The sequence below is a fragment of the Esox lucius genome, chromosome 8 (genome assembly GCF_011004845.1).
Source record: "Esox lucius isolate fEsoLuc1 chromosome 8, fEsoLuc1.pri, whole genome shotgun sequence".
Lineage (NCBI taxonomy): Eukaryota > Metazoa > Chordata > Actinopteri > Esociformes > Esocidae > Esox > Esox lucius.
This window is the reverse complement of record NC_047576.1, coordinates 13,350,711-13,376,428: the sequence shown is the minus strand read 5'-3', so window position 1 is coordinate 13,376,428 and position 25,718 is coordinate 13,350,711. Positions and strand designations below refer to the sequence as shown.

The following is a 25,718-nucleotide window of genomic DNA, read 5'->3' as shown; positions in this document are numbered from 1 at the left end:
CATCCCAGAGAGGATGAGTCATTCAGAAGTAAAGATGGGGAGGGGTTCACCACTCTGTGAGACTGCGCGGGCAAGTAGTGCAAACATTTTAGAAAAACGTTTTCAACATAAAATTGCAAAGAATTAGGGGGATCTCATCATCTATGGTACATACTATCATTTATAGATTCAGAGAATCCAGAGAAATCTCTGTACATAAGGGACAAGGATGAAAACCATTACTGGGTGGCCATGATCTTTGGGTCCTCATGACAGCACTGTGTTCTCTGTGCATGAGCTCATTTAAGATGGAAGAAGCCGAAGTGGAAAACTGGTCTGACTAATCAAAATTTGAACTTCTTTTCAGGAATCCTGGACGCCGCGTCCTCCGGGCTAAAAAGGAAAGGAACCATCCGGCTTGTTATCAGTGCTCAGTTCAAAAGCCAACATCCATGATGATATGGGATTGCATTCGTGCACATGGCATGGGTGACTTGCACATCTATGAAGGCATTATTAATGCTGAACAATATATATAGGTTTTGGAGCAACATATGCTGCCATCCAGACTTCTTCTTCAGGGAAGGCCTTGCTTATTTCAGCAAGACAATGCCAAACCACAATCTTTACGTATTACAACAGCATGGCTCTGTAGAAAAAGAGTCCGGGTGTTAAACTGGCCTGCCTGCAGTACAGACCTGTCACCCACTGAAAACATTTGCCGCATTATGAAACATAAAATACTGCAAACGAGACCATGAACTGTTGAGCAGCTGAAATCCTACATCAAACAAGAGAGGGAAAACATTTCACTTTCAGAACTACAGCAATTGGTCACCTTAGTTCCAAAACGCTTATAGAGTATTGTTAAAGAGATGCAACTGCGTAAAAAACTTGCCCCTTCTCAAAACGTATTGCTGGCATCTAATTCGAAATTGGCATATATTTTACAAAAAACAATACAATTTCTCTGGTTCAACCTTTGATATGTTCTCTTTGTACTATATAAAAAAAAAAGGGATTAAATGATTTGCACACCACTGCATTGTGTTTTAAAATTCTATTTTACACAGCGTCCAGACTTTTTTGGAAACAGGTTTGTAGTTTGAAGATAAAATTTTGCATTTAAAACATTTCTTTAACGCAAGAAAATGTGGAGAAAGTGAATGGATCTGAAACATTTTCTGCAAGCATTATATAGATGTATATATACAGAAATTCTAAAGAACAACTTTATCGGCCTCCTGTGGTTAAATTGACTGGAGCCAGTAAAGGGCAATCACCCAACAAGCACAGAGTGATTTCCGCTCGTGTTTAACCTTTGCTCATCTCAGTCAATTTGACAAGATGCTTTAGTTAACAAATAAGTAGGATGCACCATAATAATGCAACTGTGTGGACATATACAATTTCTGGGGAGAAATAAATGTCCAACACTAGTATTCCATTATTCAGCAGATATTAACGATACTACAAAACACTAAATGTGGTTTAAATGAGGAACGGAATGTATGACAAGATGCACACATCGAAGGTCAAACCCTGATGAACGCTATCTTCGTAGACTTCTTCAAGAACATTCTATATTTATTTTTAAATCCTTTTGTGTATGTATACGGACACAGCTATGAATAGAAGGATGAGTGAATAGAACAGCATAATGTTGACATACAAAAAACGGCCAACCCAGACACATTCTAAGAAACCAATCCTCTAAAGGGAGTAGTGCCATTAGGTAACACTACTACCAAGAACAAGGCTAGCGCACTACACAGAAAAAAGCTAACCAGGGCCTTTGATGATGGAAACCTGGATGTCACTGAAACACATAACATTTTCATACTACTGTTTTATGGTTACATTTAGGCAGAGTGATTCGGTAATACACAGGCAAGATGATTAACAACAAAACGCCAGGTGGTTCTCATTTCTGGAATTCAAAGCAAAGTCTTTAAAAGTCTTGAAGTCGAGGGACCACGTCTCCAAAAGTCTGCACTGAGGGCCTGGCCATTCCACAGTTCCAGGTCAGAGTAAGCCCTCCGAGTCTCACAATCACTACCAGATGAGCCTCTGTTTACGAGAGCCGACTTGATCTGTCGTCAGTCCTCCGGTGCCAAGAAGGACTTAGTCACTGTGAAGGAGTTCTTCACTACTTAGTCCCATTACTCCCTTCACACAAAAAAGGAAACATTTGAACTTTGCATAAAGCAGTATACCAACTTTCAATAAATGACTACAATGATGCTCCATATCATGGCAACCCTTAAAGGCCCATTGAGGCTTTTGGTTCATGCCGTGAACTTGGAAACAAATAATTTTGTGGCTTTCTTTATAGGCTCTAGTCCAAGAAGACACTGGTTTGACATAGGCCACAGAAGAAAAAAAAAAAACACAAGAACCTACTCACATGCATATTTACACACATTCGCCATGCACTATGAAAAATGTCACATGATAAGCAGATACAGTATTTGTGGCTCATAGTGGCTAGCAGGGGGTAATTGTTTTTGCACACTACATTGATTTATATGTCCTCACAACACTGTTCTGAATGTTTGGTTCGGGGCTGATGTCCAACTGAGCAATCTACAAAATGCACCCTCAATTAGCTGATTAGATTTGGTCTAAAGTGCATTACTATGACTTGAAAACAAGATACCATCTCTAAAGGCAAACAAAAAAGAGTAGCTAAACCTTTTGTCATCATATTGAGGTCACCAAACTTTTTTGATGCAGTATAACAAAAACTATGTAGTTAATATGGCGGGGAGTCTATTAAATTTGAGCTATTCAAAAAACGTTGTTGTATTTCCAAGCCCCCCTGTGGTGTAGGCAGGTGTAACCTATGAATAACTAAACAATGCTAACAAAATAGATACAGTTAGGGCCAAAAAACTGGTAACCTTGTACATTTCCTAAATAATTCCCGGTTTTCTCTAAAGATGCATTCCAGGATTTATGTGTTTGTCTTGTATGTGCTAATATGTGCCCCATTTTATCAAAACTACTCGCTTTCAAACTTCATGGCTTCAAATTTCATGGCTAACGGAGGTATGATAGTGATTCTATTTCTTGAAGATACAGCATTATTACACATCTAGCTCACATTGGGAGGTTTCAATAGTTTGTTACTCTCAAAAGTCCCAGAATGCATTTTAAACACAATATTGAAACCACCTTTATAATATCCATCGATTGTGATAGGATTTTTAACCAAAATGGTATTTGAGTAGTTGAGGGATGCTCTTAATGACTTTCATGATGCCTTGCACACATTCAAGGCCATCAGAACAAGACAGCAAATCAAGCCCACAGCAATATGTAGCCTCAATGCTTGAACGGAGGGTTTCCCTTTTCTTGAATACTTGATTTAAACGTTGGTAAGCAGTGCTAATCTGTACTGTCAAATAATTCCACCAGCAGGACAACATAAACAAAACCACATCAAAGGCACTCTGGAATGATTAAGAAACACTGGACCGTTCTGAAGTGGCCAAGAAATTGTCTAGATCTGAATCACATCCATAACCTATGGCGCAAGCTGTAAACAGCAGTTGGTGGAGGGAATTCCTCAAAAAGTTAAGCAGTGCTGAAGAGTTGGACAAATTATCAGCAGAAAGGTGTAGAAAGCTTAAAGCTTTTTTCTGCAGTTATCTTGGCCAAAGGCTGTTCAATAAAGAACCAGCTATTGATTTAAAAAAAAATAGGTTAAACAAAGCTGAAAATTCAATAAGGTGTGGAGACTGGACATTTCCTTCAATGTATTTGTGAAATAAGGAATTATTTAAGAAAGGTGTACGGGTCTCAATATATTTAGCTGCAACTGAATTTCCAACCTTATGAATAAAGTAAATCTATAATATAAAATAAATTAAAAGACACTTTCCAAATACCTTTGATTCTTGTCAAAGGAGAAATGTTACTGTTAGAACATCTTAATTAACATTATTTTTCTCTTACATTTTTATATATTCTTTAAAAAAGGGGCCAAAATGCACATCATTTGCAGTTATATTAGTAATTTCAAATTTTCTAAAATATTTGTGCCAAACTTTTGCAGTGATAGTTTATGATTTAGTGGTATATAACTCATGAACACACAAAGCTTACACAATCAATATCCCCATTTCTAACGGTCTGCGGTCCATTTCACATAGGTGAAACATTCACCAGCATCAATCCCAACTCCCACTGAAGTTCTGATTACTTCTGATTACAGCTATAAGGTGCACTAAAATAAGACAACTCTAGACATCTTCTCAAAGAATGGAATTTCTCTCTCTTTCTTTGTTTTCTGAATGTCCTGTATTCTCTCCTAAACCATTGCTTAAAAAATACATAAAAACACAATTTGGATATATTAAAAAACAAGCCAACATATAACATCAGTACAAAATTCTTCTCGCACTCATAGGGAGAGTGAGTCATGTTTTTGGAAGGGAGCTGTGCTCCAAGGGCATAGAGGGTTCGGAGCCCCCTCTGTCAGTCCAGTGGTTTGTGAGAGTTTGTTGTGAGGGTGGTTGATATAGTCCAGGGCCACCTGGGTCAGTCCCTCTCACACAGGCCTTGGGTAGCTATAATGGTTATTGTGCTCGGCGTCTGCGATCTGGAGGCTGGGTTTGCGCCCCAGTTCTTCATTCTCAGCCGTCTCTGGTCTGGAGCAACGGGGAGGACGCTGCTTGAAGAAGTCTGATACATGCCGCACCTGTAGGGAGGAAAGGAAGGAAGGAAATAGTGTGGGTCGGACAAAGTAAGAGGGCCCAAGTGCAGGGCTAGAAAGTGTGATTGTATATGTCTGGTGGTGGTGGTGGTGTGTGTGTGTGTGTGTGTGTGTGTGTGTGGGGGGGGGGGGGGCAATGAAGCTGGTCCACATCTGAAAGGAACACACAGAAAGCTGCTCAAACCCTCCCACACTCAAAATAGCCCAGAGAAGCCAGGCCCAGGAGGGTCTCAAATTGCAGGCCGCAGTCTGTAATACAAATCACGGCTTCGCTGTCCCATATGACTCACCCACGTCTGAAAACCGTTGTTCAGTCAAAAGAGGGAAATAGGAACAATAAAAAGCAGGCAGGCAACACTCACTGTGAGGATGGCAATGAGAGCGCCTTGAAGGAGCCCCACCAGAACGTCACTCCAGTGGTGCTTGTAATCGGACACACGGGTGTAGCCAACGTACACTGCAAAGGCCACCAGAAAGAACTGGATTGTGGGTCGCAGGAGTCTGGCCCATTTGGCCCTCAACCTCGCCTGGACGTACAGCTACAGAAAGGGAGGAGATGTTTTAGTTTTCATATCAGTTTTTCTGCCTTTACTGCTGATGAAGATCATTAGTGGTTTTTTGTCTGTAAGTAGAGAACCATCTCATCAAATAAGGCATGTTATTTGTCTGTAAACTGGTTGCAGTTACACTATGCCTACCATCATATTTCAGTCCCAGAAATACGCCTCAAAGAATGTCTGAAAAGCATTTGTTGGTAAATGTTTATTTTCTTGTATACAGTGTGTGGGAGTCCATTCTACATGTATATTTTATGAAAGCACTACGTAGTCCTTAGTTTGATAAACATGTAACAGTCTAAATTACTCTTTCCTTAAATCAAGTAACAAGCAAAAATTTAAATATTTTAGGCTTACAACTGCATAAACCGTGAAAGGGTGTTGAATATTGGTGTAACTTGTGCCTATGGACTGAAAACTCTTTCCAGATGTGGAGAGCTGCTGCCAGAATGTCTAACTGGCACACTCCTGTCTCTGGGCAGCTACTGGGCTCCAGCAGGAGATGGTGTGTAAGTTGGGATCCATATTGACCACCTACCGCACATACACTCAATATCAGCATTCAAGTTAACCATTCAGCACGCAGGACACTTGCAGCGATACGGAGATATGAATCACATCTATTAGGGAAAATCAAAGGGCCTGCCACATGACTGAACAAAGCAGAGGAAATGAACAATGGCTATGACTGGCACAGAGGACAGGCTCATATGCTTCGGGCAGTCTGTCGGTGTGTCTGTCAGGCTGTTCATGGCTACAAAAAGACCAAGCCGAGGGCTGTTTAACTGGATAACCAGTAACAGGAAACAACCTATGCCTTCTCTGGACAATAACAGTCTAATCCAGCAGGTCCTCTGCCTCAATGTCCACATTTTCCAGCAGAAAAGTTGCCCTTACATGAGCACAATCCCTCTCTGTAAAGCCTGTTCTGGTCTGCCTTTTCATATCTTCCTCATTTCTCCTGATTCAAATAGAGGTTCACTTAAGATAGCTCAACACAAGGACATTCCTAGTCTACATTTGTATTTCTTCTAGAACACTTGGATACTCACAGCCAAAAACAGCATACAGTACATCCCAAAGGAGGAGTGTCCGGAATAGAAAGACAACCTGGGGGATGGAGAAATATATTCCTTGTTAAAAACCTATTTCAACTTTAGCTGAAACTGCGTTCACAGGCATTTCAGTAGAACACAATGCACTGGGAAAGAGCAATGCTGCCATTAACAATATTTCCCTGACACACGTCTACCCTGGTAGCTACCTGGACTCAGTGACGTCACGTGGGTCGCCGGTGCAGTTGATATCCAGCATGTAGCCTTTGCAGACCTTGGGGTTGCAGACAGCCATAAAATTGGGCCGTGGGCGTCCAATGGTGAATTTGGCCAGGTCTGTCAATGACTGGCTGACAGCTGCTCCAAATAGGAAGGTACCCAGCACCTTGTAGAGCGCTGCCACATACCTGTTGAACTGAGAGTTGGAGTGGATCCTCTTACTGTAGACCAGGTAGGCCTCCCCTGAAGATATCTTAATCAGAAGAGAGACTTCAATGACTAACCCCAGTACGGCAGTTATTGTATTGCTTGGTTTGGTCAGTTGGCTGCTTATGCCTGTATGTCCAACTGGCCTGGAAAACAATGTAGTGAGACCAGGGTGTCAGAAAGGAAGGTAAACGTAGGGACTCACAATGACGACAGTGCAGGAGATGGTGACTGCGGCCAGAAGGGCATGCGTGATGGTGTCTGGCTTCAGGGGGTACTTGATGTCCTCATCATCACAGTACACACCCCTCTTGTAAGGCCGGAAAACAAGCGTCATGATGATGAAGGGCAACGAAGCTACGAAACAAGACGACAGGCTATGGGTTAATTCAGTCCAACTGAAGAATTGCCTGAAATTATGATATCTATTTGATCAAATTGTTTTGGTTTCTATCCCCAGCACCTGAACCAGTGAAATGGATAAAGGTTATTATTTCCAGAAAAGGGACAACATTTCAAAATAAGATTTTAAAACACAAATGTATCAAAATATAATATTTTTTTTAAACGATCGTACACTGCCCTGCGTAATTGATGGGATAGTAAAGAAATGTGTTTAAAGAAAGGTTACACAACATAGCTTTCAAAAGTACAGGCACCCCTGTCATGAATTTCTTCACTTTTTACTATGTCTCAGTCGCCAAGAAATCCCAGATGGCAAGAGCGGTAAAGACGAATCCAAGGATAACTGTTTCAGAAATGCCCAATCTAGTGGAATCTTGGGATTAACATGCCTCAAAAACAACTATTACAAATCACTGTAATATCAATAGCTTTGCACAAAATAAGCCCCTACTGAGCCCAATGCACAAATTGCAGTGCCTGAACTTTACCAAGCCATATTTGAAATAGAATTGGAATAATTTGTTGCATTGAGAGGAGACAAAAATTTACCTTTTTGGCCATAAACACCTTTGGCAATGCTTTGTGGGAAAAAGGTACTACACACAAAGAAAAGACCCTGATCCGCATTGTAAAAAAAAAAATGGTGGAGGATCATTGATGCTTTGGGGTTATTTTGCTAATAGTGGTCCAGGGGCTCATTGTAAGGTCAATGGCATAATGAATTCCATTAAGTAACAGGCCCAAAACCTGGTTGCCTCTACCAAGAGATCGAGACTTGGCTGTAGATGGACCTTTCAACAAGACAATGACTCCAAAACATACATCAAAATAAACACAAAAATGGTAATGGGACCACAATTTCAGTGTTGGGCAATGGTCATTTTAGTCTCCCAATTTAAATTGCGTGGTCTGAATTGAAGAGGGCAGACCACAAACACAAACTAAAGACTATCAAGGATCTTGGAATATGCGAGGAGTGGTCCAACATGCCTCTCAAAGTGTGCACCAGCCTTGTCAGACGTTTTTTGGTTTGTTAGTCCAAAGTATAGATTCTTAGCTTTTTATTTGTGTACATATTGTTTTAACATTTAGAACACTTTTTATGGAAAGCCTTCGTATTGTTGGGCAACAAAGGTATTGGGACAATTAGTTTGACAGACTTCTGTTTAGTTATCCGTTTTCTGTCACATTATGCGCAGGCATGAGAGAGCTGTCAAAGTCTCAATTCAAGGCTTTGCATGTGCCTTTGAAGTCTGCTCTGTCAACCTGAGGACAAAAGAGGTCTCATTGAAAATCAAGGAAGCCGTTATAAGGATCAGAAATCTGACAAAATGTAACCAAAACATAGCAAACCTTTTGGTTACAAATAACTACAAAATGCACCGCAGGGCTCAGCAAAAGCAAACAGGCTGGTAGGCCATGGATTGGTCATCATGATTAGGCAAAAAAGAAAATGGCCAGCATACATTGGCTAAAGTACCCAAAATATCCTGCTGAGCCATAGAAAATGATCCCCCCAAAAAGGCATGTAACGTGATGAGAATGTGATCTTCCAAAGGAATTGGCTCACACATTTTGTGAGATAAATGCCAAAAAAAAAATGTATTGTGTGTACAGAAACATTGTCTGCTAAAGCAAATGCCTGAAAACACAGCTTCATCATACACCAATACAATTTATTAAACATACTCGAATAGGAATTAAGGTGTATGTCTGGGCCAAAAAAGAGAATGTTTCATCCAGTCCAGAACAATCTCTAGATTAAATTCCAATTGAATATTTATTTCATTTGCTGATAAGCCCTAAGGCCAAAATATCAACAACAACAATTTAACAGCTGAAGCTGGCTGCATTACAGGGCAAGCAGAGCAAAATGTATTAATTACCATAAAATATATATATATTTCTTTAACTTTTTGAAGTAAAGGCCCTGCAAGCTTATTTATGAATGTTATCAAAATGAACAAGGTAGAATTTGCTGTGCAACTGAACCTCATATTGAGTGGGCTAGTGATTGACAATCTAAGAAAGGGTGAAAATACCTTTAGACAAGGTGTGAACATTTAAGAATAGTATGTTTTTTAGGAAGTTGGCCTTTTAATGGGCAGATCATGTGACTGTTGTTGCTCCTAATTAATTTTGTTAAAACTGTAGATCAAACCAGTAAAATACCATATGATGAAATACTAAAAAAGTTATTTAAAGGTGCTTTATGCAGCATACAAATATCAACTAAAAATCCTTACATATCATCAGTTAATTTTATAAAAACAGTCTCTGGCAGTGTCAGGACTGACACTATACCCACTGCCGCAAGTAAAACGTAGATGGCCGGGGTGTTTGTAGCCTCTGAAATATGGCAATGCATCTGATGCAATATACAGCCCAGATTACTTTTTGATTGGTTTAGCTATTTATTTAGTTATGTTATGGAAAGGACCCCATATAAAATGAAAGTCTGTGTTCATTGCTCCAGCATCGATGGTTGGAGGTGACAATGCTTCAGACCAGTCAGTATTCGCTCATTGTTAGTAATGAAAATGTCAGATCCTAATGGAGTTATAGGACCGATATTCAAATCACTGCTGATAGGTGGCGTGAAAACCTGTATAGTGCACCTTTAAATACATAAAGAATTCAGTTCAAAGGGTGATGAATTATTTACCTCAGTAGTGTTTGCTGATAATGCTACTGATGCTAGATAAAGTATAACGATTTAAAAGAAAATTCAGTCAGTGAAACAATATTTTCCATTTCCAGAAACCCAGACATTACATCACAATCCAATCTGGGAGGTGAATTGTTTTTCTTCAAGGTTCTCTGAGTAGTTTCTGCCCTCATTACGTGAAATCCTTGGCTAGTGGAATGCTATACCAAACATCACATTCATTGCACCGTATAATCCAGCATACTAAAGCAGGTTATGAATTGTCATTGTAAATCTGCATTTGAAGGCTTTACAAACATATGGACTCAGAGGTGCATGCACACCCCTTCTCTGTGCAGCTACTTAGAAGGGATTGATATGGTGGGGTGCAATAACAAGCCATGATATAGCTGCTCAAGGCTACTGAGTGGATGGAGAAAGTCCTTGAGATGTTCGAAAAACATCCTCAAATCCACACACATTTGACCTGTTTGAAGTCATGAAAAGCCAGAAACACAGCATGACTTTACAGGTTTGTTACTGCAGTTCCTGTATATAATTCAAACTAATAATTAATTAATCTTCTAGTCTGAGCCACATCTGGAAATAATGTGAAAAATAATACCTTGGCACAGCCACTAGGAGAGTATTCTTTCTTGTTCTATATGCCTAGGGCTTTTCTGTGTAAAACCAGGAATGGAACCAAGACCTAAGGCATATATGAGAACTCCCTTAGGCACTATTATTCATCTACAGCTACATGTTGTGGCAGATCCAGACCAGAACTTTTTAGTTTGTAAAGGTAATGTTTACAATGTATAAATAGTAAACATATAAAACCCTAGATTGGACCTTTGATATTCCCGTAGACTATACATACTAGGATGTTAAACAATGGTAGTGAAGGGAAGGCAACTCACCTGCATCTGAGTGAATGTTCTGGAAAAACGACTAAATTATAGTAAAATCATTAAGGTTTTAAAAAAAAAAACATGTGTTTGTTTACAGAAAAACAAATTGGTGTGGTCATTTACAGTAAAATATTTTGTTGATATTCATCCTTGTTCGTTTACAGTAAACTACATTGTTTTCATACATCCTATTTTATAAATTTTTTACAGTGAAATAAATTGTGTTGACATACATCCTTGTCTGTTTACTGTCAAATAAATTTTTTTGCGATATCCTCGTTTGTTTACTTTTTACTACATTGTGTTGACATACATCCGTACATGTTTCCTGTAAATTAAAAGGTAATAACATACATTCACATAACAAATAAGATAAATGTACAAAATATTTAAATTAGATCTAACTAACATAAATTGAACATCCAGTCAACATTAATTTCAACAGACATCTATGTCACATGTAGTCTGGTTTAAAGACTCTACATCACATGGGAAGAAGAGTGCCATTGTTTTGTTACACTGGCATGGCTACAAGGAAACTAACTTACAAACCCCCACCCACCCTACTGCTCTAAACAGACATTGGCTGGGTGGAGGAGCCCAAGGACACCAGTTAATAAAATCTCCTTTGTGTTCCTTAGAGAATGAACAAAAGCCTTTGGGATAAAGATGTATCATTGTACCAACTGGTCATATCACCTAACCTTGACACTAGGTTGCAGACACGGCATAAATGCACAATGAGACAACCACTGGTGATGGAAACTTAAACTGGGAATGGAAGATGAGATAGATTCACACAAATGTAGATCAGACAGAAAAAATAACCAAACGAGGCAGTTAAATGTTTGGCAGACAATATATAAGTAGAAAAAGTGGGAAACTCGTTTTCCAGCCAACACCAACTATTATTTTTCTGTGCTCTTTAAGAGTGTGTGTGTGTGTGTGTGTGTGCGCACACCAGCAGCTGTAGCCCACCTGCCAGCTGCTGCAGGATTCCCACCCAAAGCAGCACAACACAGCTGTAGTGGCAGGTTTTACACAGTGGTGAAGGCGTTGTGAGGGAATAGAACTCTGTAGTAGCAGGTTTTACACAGTGGTGAAGGCGTTGTGAGGGAATAGATTTCTGTAGTAGCAGGTTTTACACAGTGGTGAAGGCGTTGTGAGGGAATAGAACTCTGTAGTAGCAGGTTTTACACAGTGGTGAAGGCGTTGTGAGGGAATAGAACTCTGTAGTAGCAGGTTTTACACAGTGGTGAAGGCGTTGTGAGGGAATAGAACTCTGTAGTAGCAGGTTTTACACAGTGGTGAAGGCGTTGTGAGGGAATAGAACTCTGTAGTAGCAGGTTTTACACAGTGGTGAAGGCGTTGTGAGGGAATAGATTTCTGTAGTAGCAGGTTTTACACAGTGGTGAAGGCGTTGTGAGGGAATAGAACTCTGTAGTAGCAGGTTTTACACAGTGGTGAAGGCGTTGTGAGGGAATAGAACTCTGTAGTAGCTGGTTTTACACAGCAGTGAAGGCGTTGTGAGGGAATAGAACCCTGTAATAAAAGCATCAGTGCCTCCAGGCCCTCAGCACCTCCATCCTGTCTGGTGGTGCCACAAGACAATGTGGCCATCCATTATATCCTGAGGGGACGCACATTGTCGAACCAGTCAGGCTTATGTGATTATTGAAAGGCAATTCATTGGCACTGCATCCTGTCTCGAGCTGGCACAGACAGAAGTCAGACAGAATCACAGAGAAAAGTCGGGGAACAAATGTTACCAGCTTCCTTCACCTATTCAAGTCCAGACATCAATCATAGAAAGAGTGAAGGAGAGTGGGCTTATGTTTCTTGGTTATATATCCCTCGCATTCAGTGTTCATGACAGTGCGTATGATTTCTAGAGTCATACTTTGGCACTGTTTTGCTAAAAAACATCTGAGCTGAATGTAACTTTCTGGAGGACATCATCATCACTTCTGAAATCATCATAAACGCCACTTTGAATGTTTGTCCTCAGTCTGGACCATTAGACTACAGTAAAGTTATTCTAGAACCACTTTGATCAAATCGTGACTGGACAAGAAACTAAATGTGTCAATTCACATGGAATTGTATGTTTTTAACCAAATGCTGATAATGAGGTATAAACGTGAAGGAAAACAGAGTTTGTCATATGCCCAGTTTCACTACAGTGAATTATTGGTCAAGTATATCCACTTTCCCATTCTACAATGCTATAGAATTCCCACAAATGCCATGCTCTAATTGGGAATGACTTAAAATATTTTAATAAGATCTGATGTTGTTTCATAATCTAAAATATTGAGAAAGTTGGTAATAAAACATTGTATGACATACAATTCAGTCTGGTAGAAGAATTGTGTGAATCTTAGCAGGTCAACAAAGTAAAAAATGGCAGTATCGGATCGGTATTCGATATTGGCAGATACTCAATGTTCAGTCCGCAGAATCCATAAAAAATGGGAATCAGTGTGTCCCTAGTGTGAAGTGCTGGAAAATCAGCTTCATAATATGTAACTTTCAATGGTAGGTAAATGTCACTTATATGTTGAACTTCGAACCTGATATTTCCATACTGAAAATAAAACTGTGTTTTCCAAAATAGTTACATATGTAGGTAATTCCTGCGATGCTGTGTTGCAGCAGAACTTAAATGACACACTACAGGTCGGTAAGACAATGCTGTATTTATACTTCAGACACATCACAAAAAAAAAAGACACATTAATCTAAAAGTTAATATGAAAACATTGGTTCTTAACCAACGCTGGTAAAAAAATAAATCTTGGTCTGTCTACATAAAATATCTGAAAGACTTCCAAGCCTCTTCCACCAAAACATGCACACAGACATACACAAACAAAATGCAGCCACATTGACAGGCAAAAATAGACAGACAAAATATGTCTCCAGGATACCACAAGAAAATTCCACCGCCCAAACTGAACTCCAGAACAAGGTCTTTTAACAGACCAAATTAAAGCACTCACAGAACAAAGCAGTCAAAGAGGAAAGAAAGTTTAAAGGAGAATATATTCACTTTGTGAGGAAACTAAAACACCTGACTCAACAATCTGAGGGAAATATGAGGCCCTACTTGGAATGATGCCAGTGAAATATCTCCTATTGAAACCTGTAATTAGGCTTTTTGAAGTCACAGGAAGCAGTAGTTAATGTATTCTGCCTCAGATTAAAGAACCTAATTTCAAAAATGAATGCTCTTTTCTCCTTTACCTTTGATTTTACAATAATCTACAGAGATACTATAATGTATTCATTTCCTAAACAGGGGGCAAAGAAATACTATTTTGGGGCAAAAAAACACAAGGAAAGGCAAATTACCCTTGAAGTGAAGTTCAATATGAAAAAACCTGAAGGTCCACCACCTGTTTAAAGCCATTGGATATATATGCTTTTCATCTAGAGAACTTAAGCAACTGACTCGAAGAGATCAATTCCATCAATGCCACAGACTCTTCCCCTTTTGCTCTCTTATTCAGACTCTCCATCTAATTCATTCAATGTCATTCCTTCAATCCAAGTGTCCTCCCACACTATCATGCTCTGTAAATATAGAGGTCTGAATGGAGCCCAGCTTTTTTTAGACAGCTGATCCGCAATTACATGGGATGATCTGGACCACAATCTCATTGGAAGCAAAGAGCCACGCAATTCATCATATCCCCTCCGTCTGCACAGTGGAGGCCAGGGTTGGGGTCAATGCCATTTCAATGCACAAAGTTAATTGAATTTCCTGCGAAACAAAACAAACTGTCCTCACTTTAAATCTTACATTTTCCTTATAATGGATGCCTTGAAATGAGAAAGGTAATAGACGGGTCAGAAACATCCTGATGGTTGCACGACTCAAACATCCTGATGGTTGTACTGCCCTACTCAACTAGACCATTGATTTAATTGCATCTGGATGACCATGGACACCAGACCATGGACTCAATTTTACTCGGCAGCATCTGCACTGCTTTATAAATACAGTAAACTAAAACTAATTGAACACACAGCCTGGAATATTACAACCAAGAAATTTGGGATGCTGTGTAAAATTTAAACATGGACAGAATGCAATGATGTGCAAATTATTTAAACCCTATATTCAATAGTAAATAGTACAAAGACAACATATCAAATGTTGAAACAGAGAAATTTTCTGTTGAAACATATGCCCAGTTTGAATTTGATGCCAGCTGTTGCTTCACGGGGTGTTTAAAAAAGTTGGGACAGGGGCAACAAAAGACTGGAAAAGTGGAGTAACGCCAAAAAAACCTGATGGAACATTTTATTTTGGGTAATTAGCAACAGGTCAGTAACATGATTGGGTATATAAAGAAAAGCCCAGAGAGGATGAGTCTTTCAGAAGTAAAGATGGGGAGGGGTTCACCACCATGTGAAAGACCGCAGAGGCAGAGTGTAAAAATGTAAGAATCATGTTTCTCAACGTAAAATTGCAAAGAGTTTGGGGATCTTATCATCGACGTTACATAACATTATTATTATGTACCGTTGATGATGAATCCAAAGAAATCTCAGTACACAAGGGACAAAGTAGAAAAACAATATTGGATGGCCGTGAAACGCTACAATGAAAGAAAACATACATTAACAAGAACCAGAAATGCTGCTGCCTTCTCTGGGACCTCATTTAAGATGGACTGTGGTGAAGTGGAATACTGTCCTGTGCTCTGATGAATCAACATTTTAAATAGTTTTTTGGGAATCATGGACGCTGCGTACTTCGGATTTAAGAGGAGAGGGAGCATCTGGCTTTTATCAGCGCACAGTTCAAAAGCCAGCATCCGTGATGGTATGGGGGTGCATTCATGCACATGGCATGGGTGACTTGCACATCTTTGAAGGCACCATTAATAATGAACAACATATGCAGGTTTTGGAGCAACATATGCTGCCATCCAAATGATGTCTTGCTTATTTCAGCAAGAAAGTGCCAAACCACATTCTGCACGCATTACAACAGCATGGATCTGTGGTAAGAGAGTCCGGCTGTCATTGAAAAACCGCAGAAAATATTTGGTGCATTATGAAACAAAAAATACGACAAAGGAGACCCCAAACTGTTTAGCAGCTAAAATCATAATGCAAGAATGGGAAAACATTTCACTTTCAAAACTACAGCAATTGGTCCCAGTTCCTTAACGTATACAGAGTGTTGTTAAAAGAAGAAGTGATGTTTTACAGGATTAGAATTTGTACATTTGTAGCTGTATTTTTATTATACACATGTACCTACAGTATCTAACCAACACCTGCAAGTATTCCTGCAACATCTGCTACAGTCTGTATTTGACTAATAACATGTTGAAACAATGATTAACAACTAAATAGCTGATTCATCAGGTGGGATATTCCTGCGCTGTGACTTGACTGGTTCAGGCTGAAATGGTCTTCTCACAAGGTCAAAGTTCGGCCATGTGCTAGAACACTCTGCTTCACTGGGACTGGATGGCCTGTCGTTCCACACTTGTGAGGGTCACTAAATGTTCCCTCCAGTTCTCAGTTCATTTCTCTTTCTGGCAATGCAACCACACCCTTTGTTATCTTTCATCATGCCAATACTCTGCCTCCATATCTCTCCCTCATCATCCATAGTGTAGAGTGGGGATTAGGGCCCTTCTCCCAGCCCACAGTCGGCTCTGGCAGGCTAGACTGACTAATGTGGAAGGTATGTGCTGAGTGCACAACCTCCGCTTTGGAGTCCAAATTCACATGAGGAGGAGCGCCCAACTTCCCCAGTCAGTCACAGCAAAAACTCCTGCAACCCTTTGCTTTCTAATCCCCTCGTTTCTCTCTCGATCTCATCATTCACGCATTCTGAGCACCAAGTAGTGCAGATGGAGGGCAGTTAAATCTGGTCTGGGGAATTGTCTGACTTCTGTTAGATCAAACAACAAGACATGAGACCACACAGTTTTTAATCATACATCTGGGAACTAACAATCACTATGTAGGAACTGCCACTAGGTAGGAACTGCCACTAGGTTCTATGCAGAAATTATATGAACAAAGTATAGTTTCACTTCACTGAATGCAATAATATCCAAGCTATAAAATGTATTATTCACAAAGTTTCTAGTCACTGCTAGAAAACTATGTTGCAATACACATACCCATTTGATTATTTGTCCACCCCATACTGTTTATTTAACTGCCTTTAGTTTCCATATTTGAACTGCCCTGGGATGAATATTCCCTGTGACATCATCAGAGATCGGAAATGGTTTGAGAACTTGACATAATGCCTTTTCCCAAACTGGATAAGAATCCAGAATCCCCAGAGACAAGCTTCACTGTTTCCTTCACAAACCGCATCTAACCATATGAAACTGTAGGGCAGTGAGCTGAAAGAACATATTATTGAGTCAAATCCTTTCCCCGAAGTAGGTCCTGTACTATCCAATATTACCTTTTAGTAATTTAGTTGACATTCTTATCCAGAGCATCTTATGAACAGTAGTAATAGGTTCATACATAGTTTTTATCCTGGTCCTACATTGGAATCGAACACACAGCTCTGGCATGAAAATGACACTAATGGAAAAGCTATATTTGAGATGTATGGAGCCAAATGGAGCTCCAATGTATTGACTGTAAGAAAAGAAATACGTAACTGAAATATTTCATAGTATGAAAAAACTAAATACAATCATATGAAAAAATTGATTCAAGCGTGGAAAAAGTTTATGCTAAAATCATTAAATGGATTTTCGCGTCCCATCTTAAAATGTCTTTGTTCAAACACGTTTTTTCAACGACCGCTTCTTCTTACGATCACAATTTCTTCAACACCTTCGTTCGAATCAGGTTTTCTCAAAACAAAATTTTTAGCCTCTATTGGCGTGGAGTCGGGGCTTTACCTGGGCATTGAATTCTCGCACCCGATTAGCTATGATAATCCCGATAATCACACCATTATAAAGTGAAAAGTATGCACTGCTTTCCCAACGCAATCTGTGGAGTGAATTTTAAGAATTGTATGATATAGGCTAAATGTGTACATTTAAACAGAATAACCTGTTATTCACAGGTTGCATCGACGTCACTGTTGCCGTGGTCACAGACATGTACTATGTACCCCAACATAATCTCTCCCCAGATTAAGGGTGACCAGGGTAACAGGAGCATATAAAACACAGCAAACTCACGGCTTGTCAGGCCTATCAGTGCACGGTCTAATGTGTGTGCTATGGTTTATTTAACTAATAAATAACTATCAATGTTAATTTAATATACAGTAGTTCTTAATGTAAATGGTTTTATTGGAATGGCAAAACAACTAAATTCAAATGCGGTAAAAGTTTATACTTAACTCATTAACTGGATTTTTTTTTTGCCGTGATGTTTCCAAATGGTTATTAACCCCTGTCTAACTTCAGTCACGTGAATACGTTAAACTTTCAACAATATCTGTGTCTGTGACCATGGCAACAGTGATGTAGATGCAAACTGGGAATAACAGTTTATTATTCTGTTTAAATTAACACATTTTGCCTAGTTTATACAATTCTTAAAATACTCTCCACATGTTGCACTGGGTAAGCAGTGCATGGAAAGGCTATGATTTTCACCTTATAATGGTGTGATTCATGGTTAATCGGGTGAGAGAATTCAATGCCAATAGAGGCTCAAAACTTGGTTTCGAGAAAACATGACTCGAACGAAGGTGGGAATACATTTCAATCGTACGAAGCGAACGTGGAAAAAACGTGTTTGAACCAAGACATTTTAAGATCGGACGACTTGAATTCAGTTTTTTCATACTATTAAATATTTCAGTAACGTTTTTTTCCTACAGTCAATACATTTGAGCTCAATTTGGCTCCATAGAGATGGTACTTAAATCTCACACAGACCAAGACTAAACGTTGCCTATTTGACCATGGCGTGAATTATACGTCCTCTTTTAATGTTTAAAAGGTACAGTACGCTACGCGAAGAGAACCGCGGTAACAAAACCGATGCATTACTTTTTTTTACACTACTGACGACCTACAGATCTTCGCCGTTGTAAATTGTCTCCAGCTTAGTATAAATGCAGCAGTAATTTCGCAGCGCGATACTCAGTGGACTGGATTTTTTTTTTCAGTGGCTCTACTACTAGTAGAAGGTTAGCAATACAAAGTCTACAAGGTTCTAAGCGTAATGTTAATAATTCCTGCACTGCCATCGCGATTCTGACAGCGGCCCGCAGCAGGGAACCTCGGTCAAGGGAACCGCCCGCTGCAGGGAAGCTCCGCCCAGGGAACTGACAGACGTACGGTTTTAATAGGGAATAGCTCAGGCACTCAACAACTTTGTAGAAAAAATATTTGAAACATTAACTGCAGATGTGCTCTGGTTTACTTGTGTAGTTACGGTAGTAGTAATGGTAACATCTTAAAAATGTCCCCTTTAATATTAAACAGGACAATAATACATGCTATTAGCAAGCCAGCTAATGTTACCCAATACAAGTAACGTTACAGAATGGACTGGGTAACATCTACTGCAATGTCTGTATGATTAAACAATGCAGCAAACATTGAAGTCTAAAATGGTGACCATAAAAACGACCAAATTACTTTTAGAAATAATTTCGCAATTCCTATCTAAAAGGGACCTAAGAAGAAATGCCACAATGTCCCCATTGTGGCATTTATCAAAGGAGAAAACACAATGAGACTTTCACTGATCACAGAGCATTCATTTTGCTGCCCTGCACCCACTTTTTGAAACTGCCAGAGATACTTTGAAAAAGATCCCAAATCCCAAACTAAAGCTGAAAATTCCCCGTGGTCCCCAGTAAGCATGCCAAGCCCCTGGGGGTCTAGTGATGTGGGTTTGGAGACTGAACATGACTCATACACAGTCACATATCTTCTCGACTGTGTCTGTATTTGATTAGGTAAAAACAGGAGAAGACAAATCACAGCGGAGAAGAAACCCGTTAATGAGAAAAAAAAGTGTCTCATCATATGTTGCTCAAAATACACATTATTCTAAATAAAAGGCACACAATTAAATAGTTGCATTTTTCATAAAAAAAAGGTGTCTTTTGAGGTTACCTTAGGTTATAAAGCACAAAAGAGCAGTGTACAGCTTTAAATGTACACCAGATTATATTATTTTTTTAAACGAGTCCAAACAAAAACAATTGATTGCCAAATTGAACACTTCAAAGACCATTCAACAATTTCCATTAAGCATTTTTTGTAAGAGTCATTTACTTGAAGACTGCAGATTTAAAGTTTCATAACATAACTCCCTCAGCTGAACGAAGTATAAAAGGTACATATTAGTTAACAAAGGATCTTCAACATTTTCAGAATGAATTTCTAATATATTTTTTGTCCAAACCACCTTGCCCAATCAAAGCTATTTTATAATTTCTACATTCTCTGGAAACTGGCTGAGCACTTAAATATGAGGGTTAATTTCACAAAAATAATCACATCTGAAGTGTTCTTATGAACTTAAAATTTTGGTGGTTCGTTTTACATGGAAATGGCCCTCTGCTGGCCTATTGTAGTGCTACCTATGAAAACTTCAACCAAGGAGGGGTTAACCTCAGCCATTTCTCAACCAAAAAGGGAAAAGGATTGAGAGGGTTAGCAGTGAGTAGTTTAGATTGGATATCAAACTCAATCAACTAGGGGACATATGAGTATCCCCAAAAATTAAACAAACAGAAGCATTGACTCTTTTCTCTAAAGCATTGAGGCTTTTTGTCTGAAAAACAACTACGGTAATTCTTCATGGGTGTTCCCTGGCTGTAAAACCAGTGGGCTTGAGAATCTTCCAACTAGTGACTTCGAACCTGCCTCTTTGTCCTGGAAACTAATCACATACCTCACAATACCTTATATTATCATCCCAGCTGTTGAGTTTGACCTGGGCTAGTCACTGGTGCCGGATAAGTTTGTTTGTTATTGCATCTATCTTAGTGTAGCATCATTTACATGTCCACAGCATATATTTATTTGCAAAGCTTATTCTGGTCTTTAAGAAAATGTTGGTTTTACTTCTCAGTGTTTGAGATAGAACACTGAGAAGATAAAACACTGAGAAGTAACACTGAGAATGCTATGAAGATTTCCAGAGCATTACAAAAATGTAATTACCCCTACCTCATCAAATTGATCAGAAAGTGTTGACAGAAGGAACTGGAAAGACATTGATTTGGGACTTAAAATAAGTTCCAGGGATTCCAATCTTAATTGAACTGTGTTGTCATGGTAACTGAACCTACCCCTAGGGTTAGCAGCAGGGTGCTATTAACCTGGATGCCAGCTGCAGAGAACACAGGAGTCTTGCGGCTGCTTTTTCAAAAAATTATTGGATTGACCCAATAGGCTCTGTGCACCAGCGTAGTAACAAACGTCCGCTTTTGTCTGGAAGTCTGCATTGCAGTTTCCGGTTTACTTACTAATACTCATCCGCATTAGTAAACACCTAAATTCACAACAAGATGAGTGATGCTGTTGTACGGGAAATAAAAGAAATATAATGTATGTGACTCATTTAATTTTCAAGGTACAAGTGGGGCATCATTTTAATCAGGAAAATGACTTCAAACGCTAGACTAAAAATAGTCAGAAAAGGCGATTTTTCTATATACTTCCACGTAACGCAGGTTTAAGCGCAATTAATACCATATAGGACCAGATGTTTACTTCCTATGCCAGTTGTTATTTTTCAGTTTCGTTGTGAAATGAGGTTACAGTAGTAAAATAAAAGAGGAGACCTGTTTTGGTGCTTTTTTGCGGCTATCGAATTTTAAGCATAATTCAGGTTAGAAGAGGCTGAACAAAGGTTTGTTTCAATTCACTTGCTATGGGGACGCGCTAGCGTTCCAGCTCAGCCAGCGTTCTTTTGCCATTTTTGAGGCTAGGGTGAATTTTTATGCGTTCTATTGTCCTGCCTAATACTACACTAAAAAGGAACACGTTGCTAGCTAGCTTACACCACAGTAAACTACTTACTCTCGTAGTTGTGCAGATAACTCGATACGTAGAGTTTGAATCCCTTGTTCCGCTTGCTTGTTGGAGCAGGGGACCAGGCATCAACAATTCGATGGACATCACTAATGCTTATTTTAGGCAGGTCTTGGAGACATCTACTAAAAATTGAAATTTTGGGGCGATGCGGGTGATCGCCTTAAGTAAACCGGAAACTGATATGCCGACATCTGGCTAAAGCGGAAGTTCATCCATAAGCTTGTGCACAGAGCCTATTGGGGTTTAGGATTAAAGGTGAACTTCGTTCAGATGATCACCGCATTGAAAAAGCCAAGTTCATCCAAAAACAGAATATTAAAAAAAAAAAGTAATCTCACCATCTCTAAAGGTCTCAGATATATCACCACTAATCAACAAACCCAAACAGAAGGACAATCAGGCAGGCAGCAGATTGTTTGGGGAGGGGACATACTGCTTTCTGTTTTAATAAGGGAGAATGGGATGTCACGTTTATTTCGTCTTCTAAACCAAGTTCTATACTGACCACTGGTTTTGAACATAATGGCCCGTGTACGTAATCTGGTGACGGAGGGAGGATTCTATTGCCTAAAACAAAAACATTAAAAATGAAAGAATGACAACTTCAGTAAAGACGATGACTTACTAGTACTGACTTCTCTTTAATAAAACATTTATAAAACAATTACAGCCAACTAAAACACACCTAATACCCTGATTACTTTAAATAGCCTGGGGAAAATATACAATTTTACAATTTAATACTTCAATTGTTTGAAAACCTAAAATGTTCTTCCTAAAGCCTTTCATGCGCTCACTGACATCCTTGTTTTGCGTTGAACCATCCCGTCCGTCATCTTGAAGCGGGAATCCAGCCCACTCTCCTGGGCACCAGTCTTAAAAATCAAATGCAACCAGCAATCACCCGATTCAGCCAGGCTATGCCCTGGGCATTAATACACTCACCTAAAGGATTATTAGGAACACCTGTCCAATTTCTCATTAATGCAACTATCTAAATCAACCAATCCCATGGCAGTTGCTTCAATGCATTTAGGGGTGTGGTCCTGGTCAAGACTATCTCCTGAACTCCAAACTGAATGTCAGAATGGGAAAGAAAGGTGATTTAAGCAATTTTGAGCGTGGCATGGTTGTTGGTGGCAGACGGGCTGGTCTGAGTATTTCACAATCTGCTCAGTCACTGGGATTTTCATGCACAACCATTTCTAGGGTTTACAAAGAATGGTGTGAAAAGGGAAAAACATCCAGTATGCGGCAGTCCTGCAAGTTCTTCCAAATTGGGTTTTAAAAAACACGAAAATGTATTGTATGTCCTCTGGGAGATTTTTAAAAACATTTTGTCATTGTCTTGATCCCACAAGGATGGATTAATACTGGTGAAAGGCACCACAACCAAATGTTAATGTAGTTAAAGAAAATAAAATGACACCTAAAAAAAAAGGATGAATAGGTTAAAGTGATGGTATGTGGTACTTTGTTATATTGATAATTAATTATTTCTAATCAAGACCGTTATTAATGTAGTACACATTTCTGTTTCCTTATCACAGCATAGAAGCAGTATCACAACCTGTCCAGTAGATGGCAAAGTGTAGGTCTGACTACACAAGAAATTATCTGATCCTGGATAGATAAAAAGTAGCATTACAGGTTTTGAAAATCTATTTGTCAAACAGGGGTCATTTTAGGTTTTAACAGACATTTTAAAGTAGAATAAAATATGATGTAGCCCTATCCCGAATAGATAGACTTTTTTAAAAGATTTTCTTTCTAAACCACATTACTGGCCCCTGGTCTTAGAACACCCCTGCAGAGAGACAATGCAGAGAAATAACCCTGAGGAAAGAATAGAACCTCTTTTGGTTCTTGCTTCTTGCAAACCCCTTCATTCACACTGCCTAGTCACCTTCTAATAATTAAACTACAGAACACACCACTGTACCATTCACTTCCTTATATCAAATACCTCAAACCATGGTAGTGATTCAGTTGGACTCTTACTTAGAAGCTCTAACAATTTGTCCTACATGCAAGCCAGCAATAACATTGTTCTCATAGTACTGCAACAGATTGGGCAGTAGAGAGCATTTAAGACATTTTTGTGGCCACACCATAACTGTTGTGCCTAAAAATACTTTCTATTCTGCTAAGATGAGCAGCAGGCATTTTACGAGGTCTCCCTCTCCCTGAGGGTGCACGGGGAGGGAAGGGTCATCTAAGTTTGACTGACAGAATAGAAGCCAAAGACTGTGACATAGTGAGCCGAAGAGTTAATCGGAGAGGCAGCCAGACAGGCACTGGTGTTCTCACATGTGGACTATCCCACGGTGGGATAGATCCTCCTTATAGCCCGGGGATGATTCACTGGAGCAGGTCCCAACAGACATATTAATCAAATCCGCTATTACTGTCCTCTAACTGCATAACAACAACCCCAAAGGAATGTGCCGCCAAAGGCACGACCATTTCACAGTGATAGTTGGCCAAGTGAAGGATCTGCACTCTCCATGTAACAACAACCCCATATCTAGACAGTCGGGAGATATTCAGCCTTGTTGATATTGGTAGCGGCAAAGAGATAAATAATTCAGAGTGGATGATGATGAAAACATCAATGTATTTTTTACAGTATAGCTTCACTTCAGATGGGTAGCCTATTTTATTCTGTCCCATACAGTATATTCAATGACTATCACTTTGACAGAAGACACATTAATGCACTATGACATTAATGCAAGACAGCCTGCACCATGAATGCCCAAACAGAGTTCATATTGAAATAATTGAGTATTAAGTAGCTTGTGGGTTAAACTATGCAAGCAATATCCTTGAAAATGTATTGAATGTGGAAAAGAGGCACATTCTTACAGGGATTTTGGTCAGACTACATATTGAGGAAAATAGGGAATAAGGGGGAGCACAATTTCCATAAACAAACACTGAGCTTCCTGAAACTCAGCTCAAACCCTGCAAACCCAGTCAGTGTATCGGAAAATGGCTCATGATGGGAAAGATAATGCACTTTTCCTATTTGCCCATGATGCAATTGAGTATCACCATGTCAGTGGGATAGGTTTGCACATGGAAAACCCAATTGATTGCTGGGTTGAAAAATCAACATGCAGGTATAACACATCTTATCATCTACTACAGTGCTATATTAACGATCAGCTTTTATCAGGCTTTTCTTTGATGAGATCGGGACAAGCCCAGACTAGAACAGGACCATGGTCATTGGGGACGACAAAACATTAAGTGTATAGGTCCGATACCTAAATACCATCTATTTGAGCTCCCAAATTTGACCTTTGTAATGAAAAAAAAGCCATAGGCTAAAGTTCGAATTTGACCTAAACAAAATGGACCAAAATATGCACTATGAAAACCCATAGTACATATATTGTAACTTTAGGAACAATAATGACAACTCTAGTTTGGATTCATGTGACCTACTTGGTGCTTACCAGGCTATATAATGTCTACGTTCAAGCACCGCTTAAAATTGATACACTTTAGCAACTGTAGGCTACCTACTTACCCACTATCACGCACAGTACATCCATCAAGACATACAGCTTTTTTTTCTTCAAGTCCTCCATTATACTTCTCTTGATGGACGTTGTCAGATTATGTAACTTGTTAGAAAACTTAGTTTACGAGTCGTGAGTCCATAGAATTCGTTGAGTAAATTGTCTTCAAAGAACCTGTACAGCGAGTTCTTCCGGATCTTAGTCTACACTTCCCTACCTGACAATCGATGTTGACACCTAGGTGTGCAGTTTTAAGTAAAAATACTCGTTCCAAATTTAGACTCAAGCGGCGACAATGTTAAAATCGTGCGCCCTTCTCGGGCTTATTGTGGTTACGGACAGGACTGAAAACGAAAACCCCCGTCTTCGGAGTAGTTAAGGCGTACAACAAAAACGATTACCCTCTCCACACCACCTCCATACACCATGCCAGCCACTGATCCCTCCTTCCCACTTCCTTTCGTTGC

At 39.4% G+C, this 25,718-nt stretch overlaps 1 protein-coding gene across 1 annotated transcript; it reads right to left on the bottom strand.

Annotated features, from left to right (window-relative positions):
• Window positions 1-627: 627 nt before the first annotated feature.
• Window positions 628-25,718, bottom strand: plpp2b (phospholipid phosphatase 2b). Its single transcript, XM_010871736.5, has 6 exons — window positions 25,260-25,718; window positions 6,943-7,094; window positions 6,521-6,783; window positions 6,309-6,366; window positions 5,062-5,238; window positions 628-4,684 (listed from the first exon to the last, which is right to left on the bottom strand). Exons 1-6 carry the CDS (start codon window positions 25,318-25,320, stop codon window positions 4,535-4,537), a joined length of 861 nt encoding a protein of 286 aa, XP_010870038.2. The 5' UTR covers window positions 25,321-25,718; the 3' UTR covers window positions 628-4,534.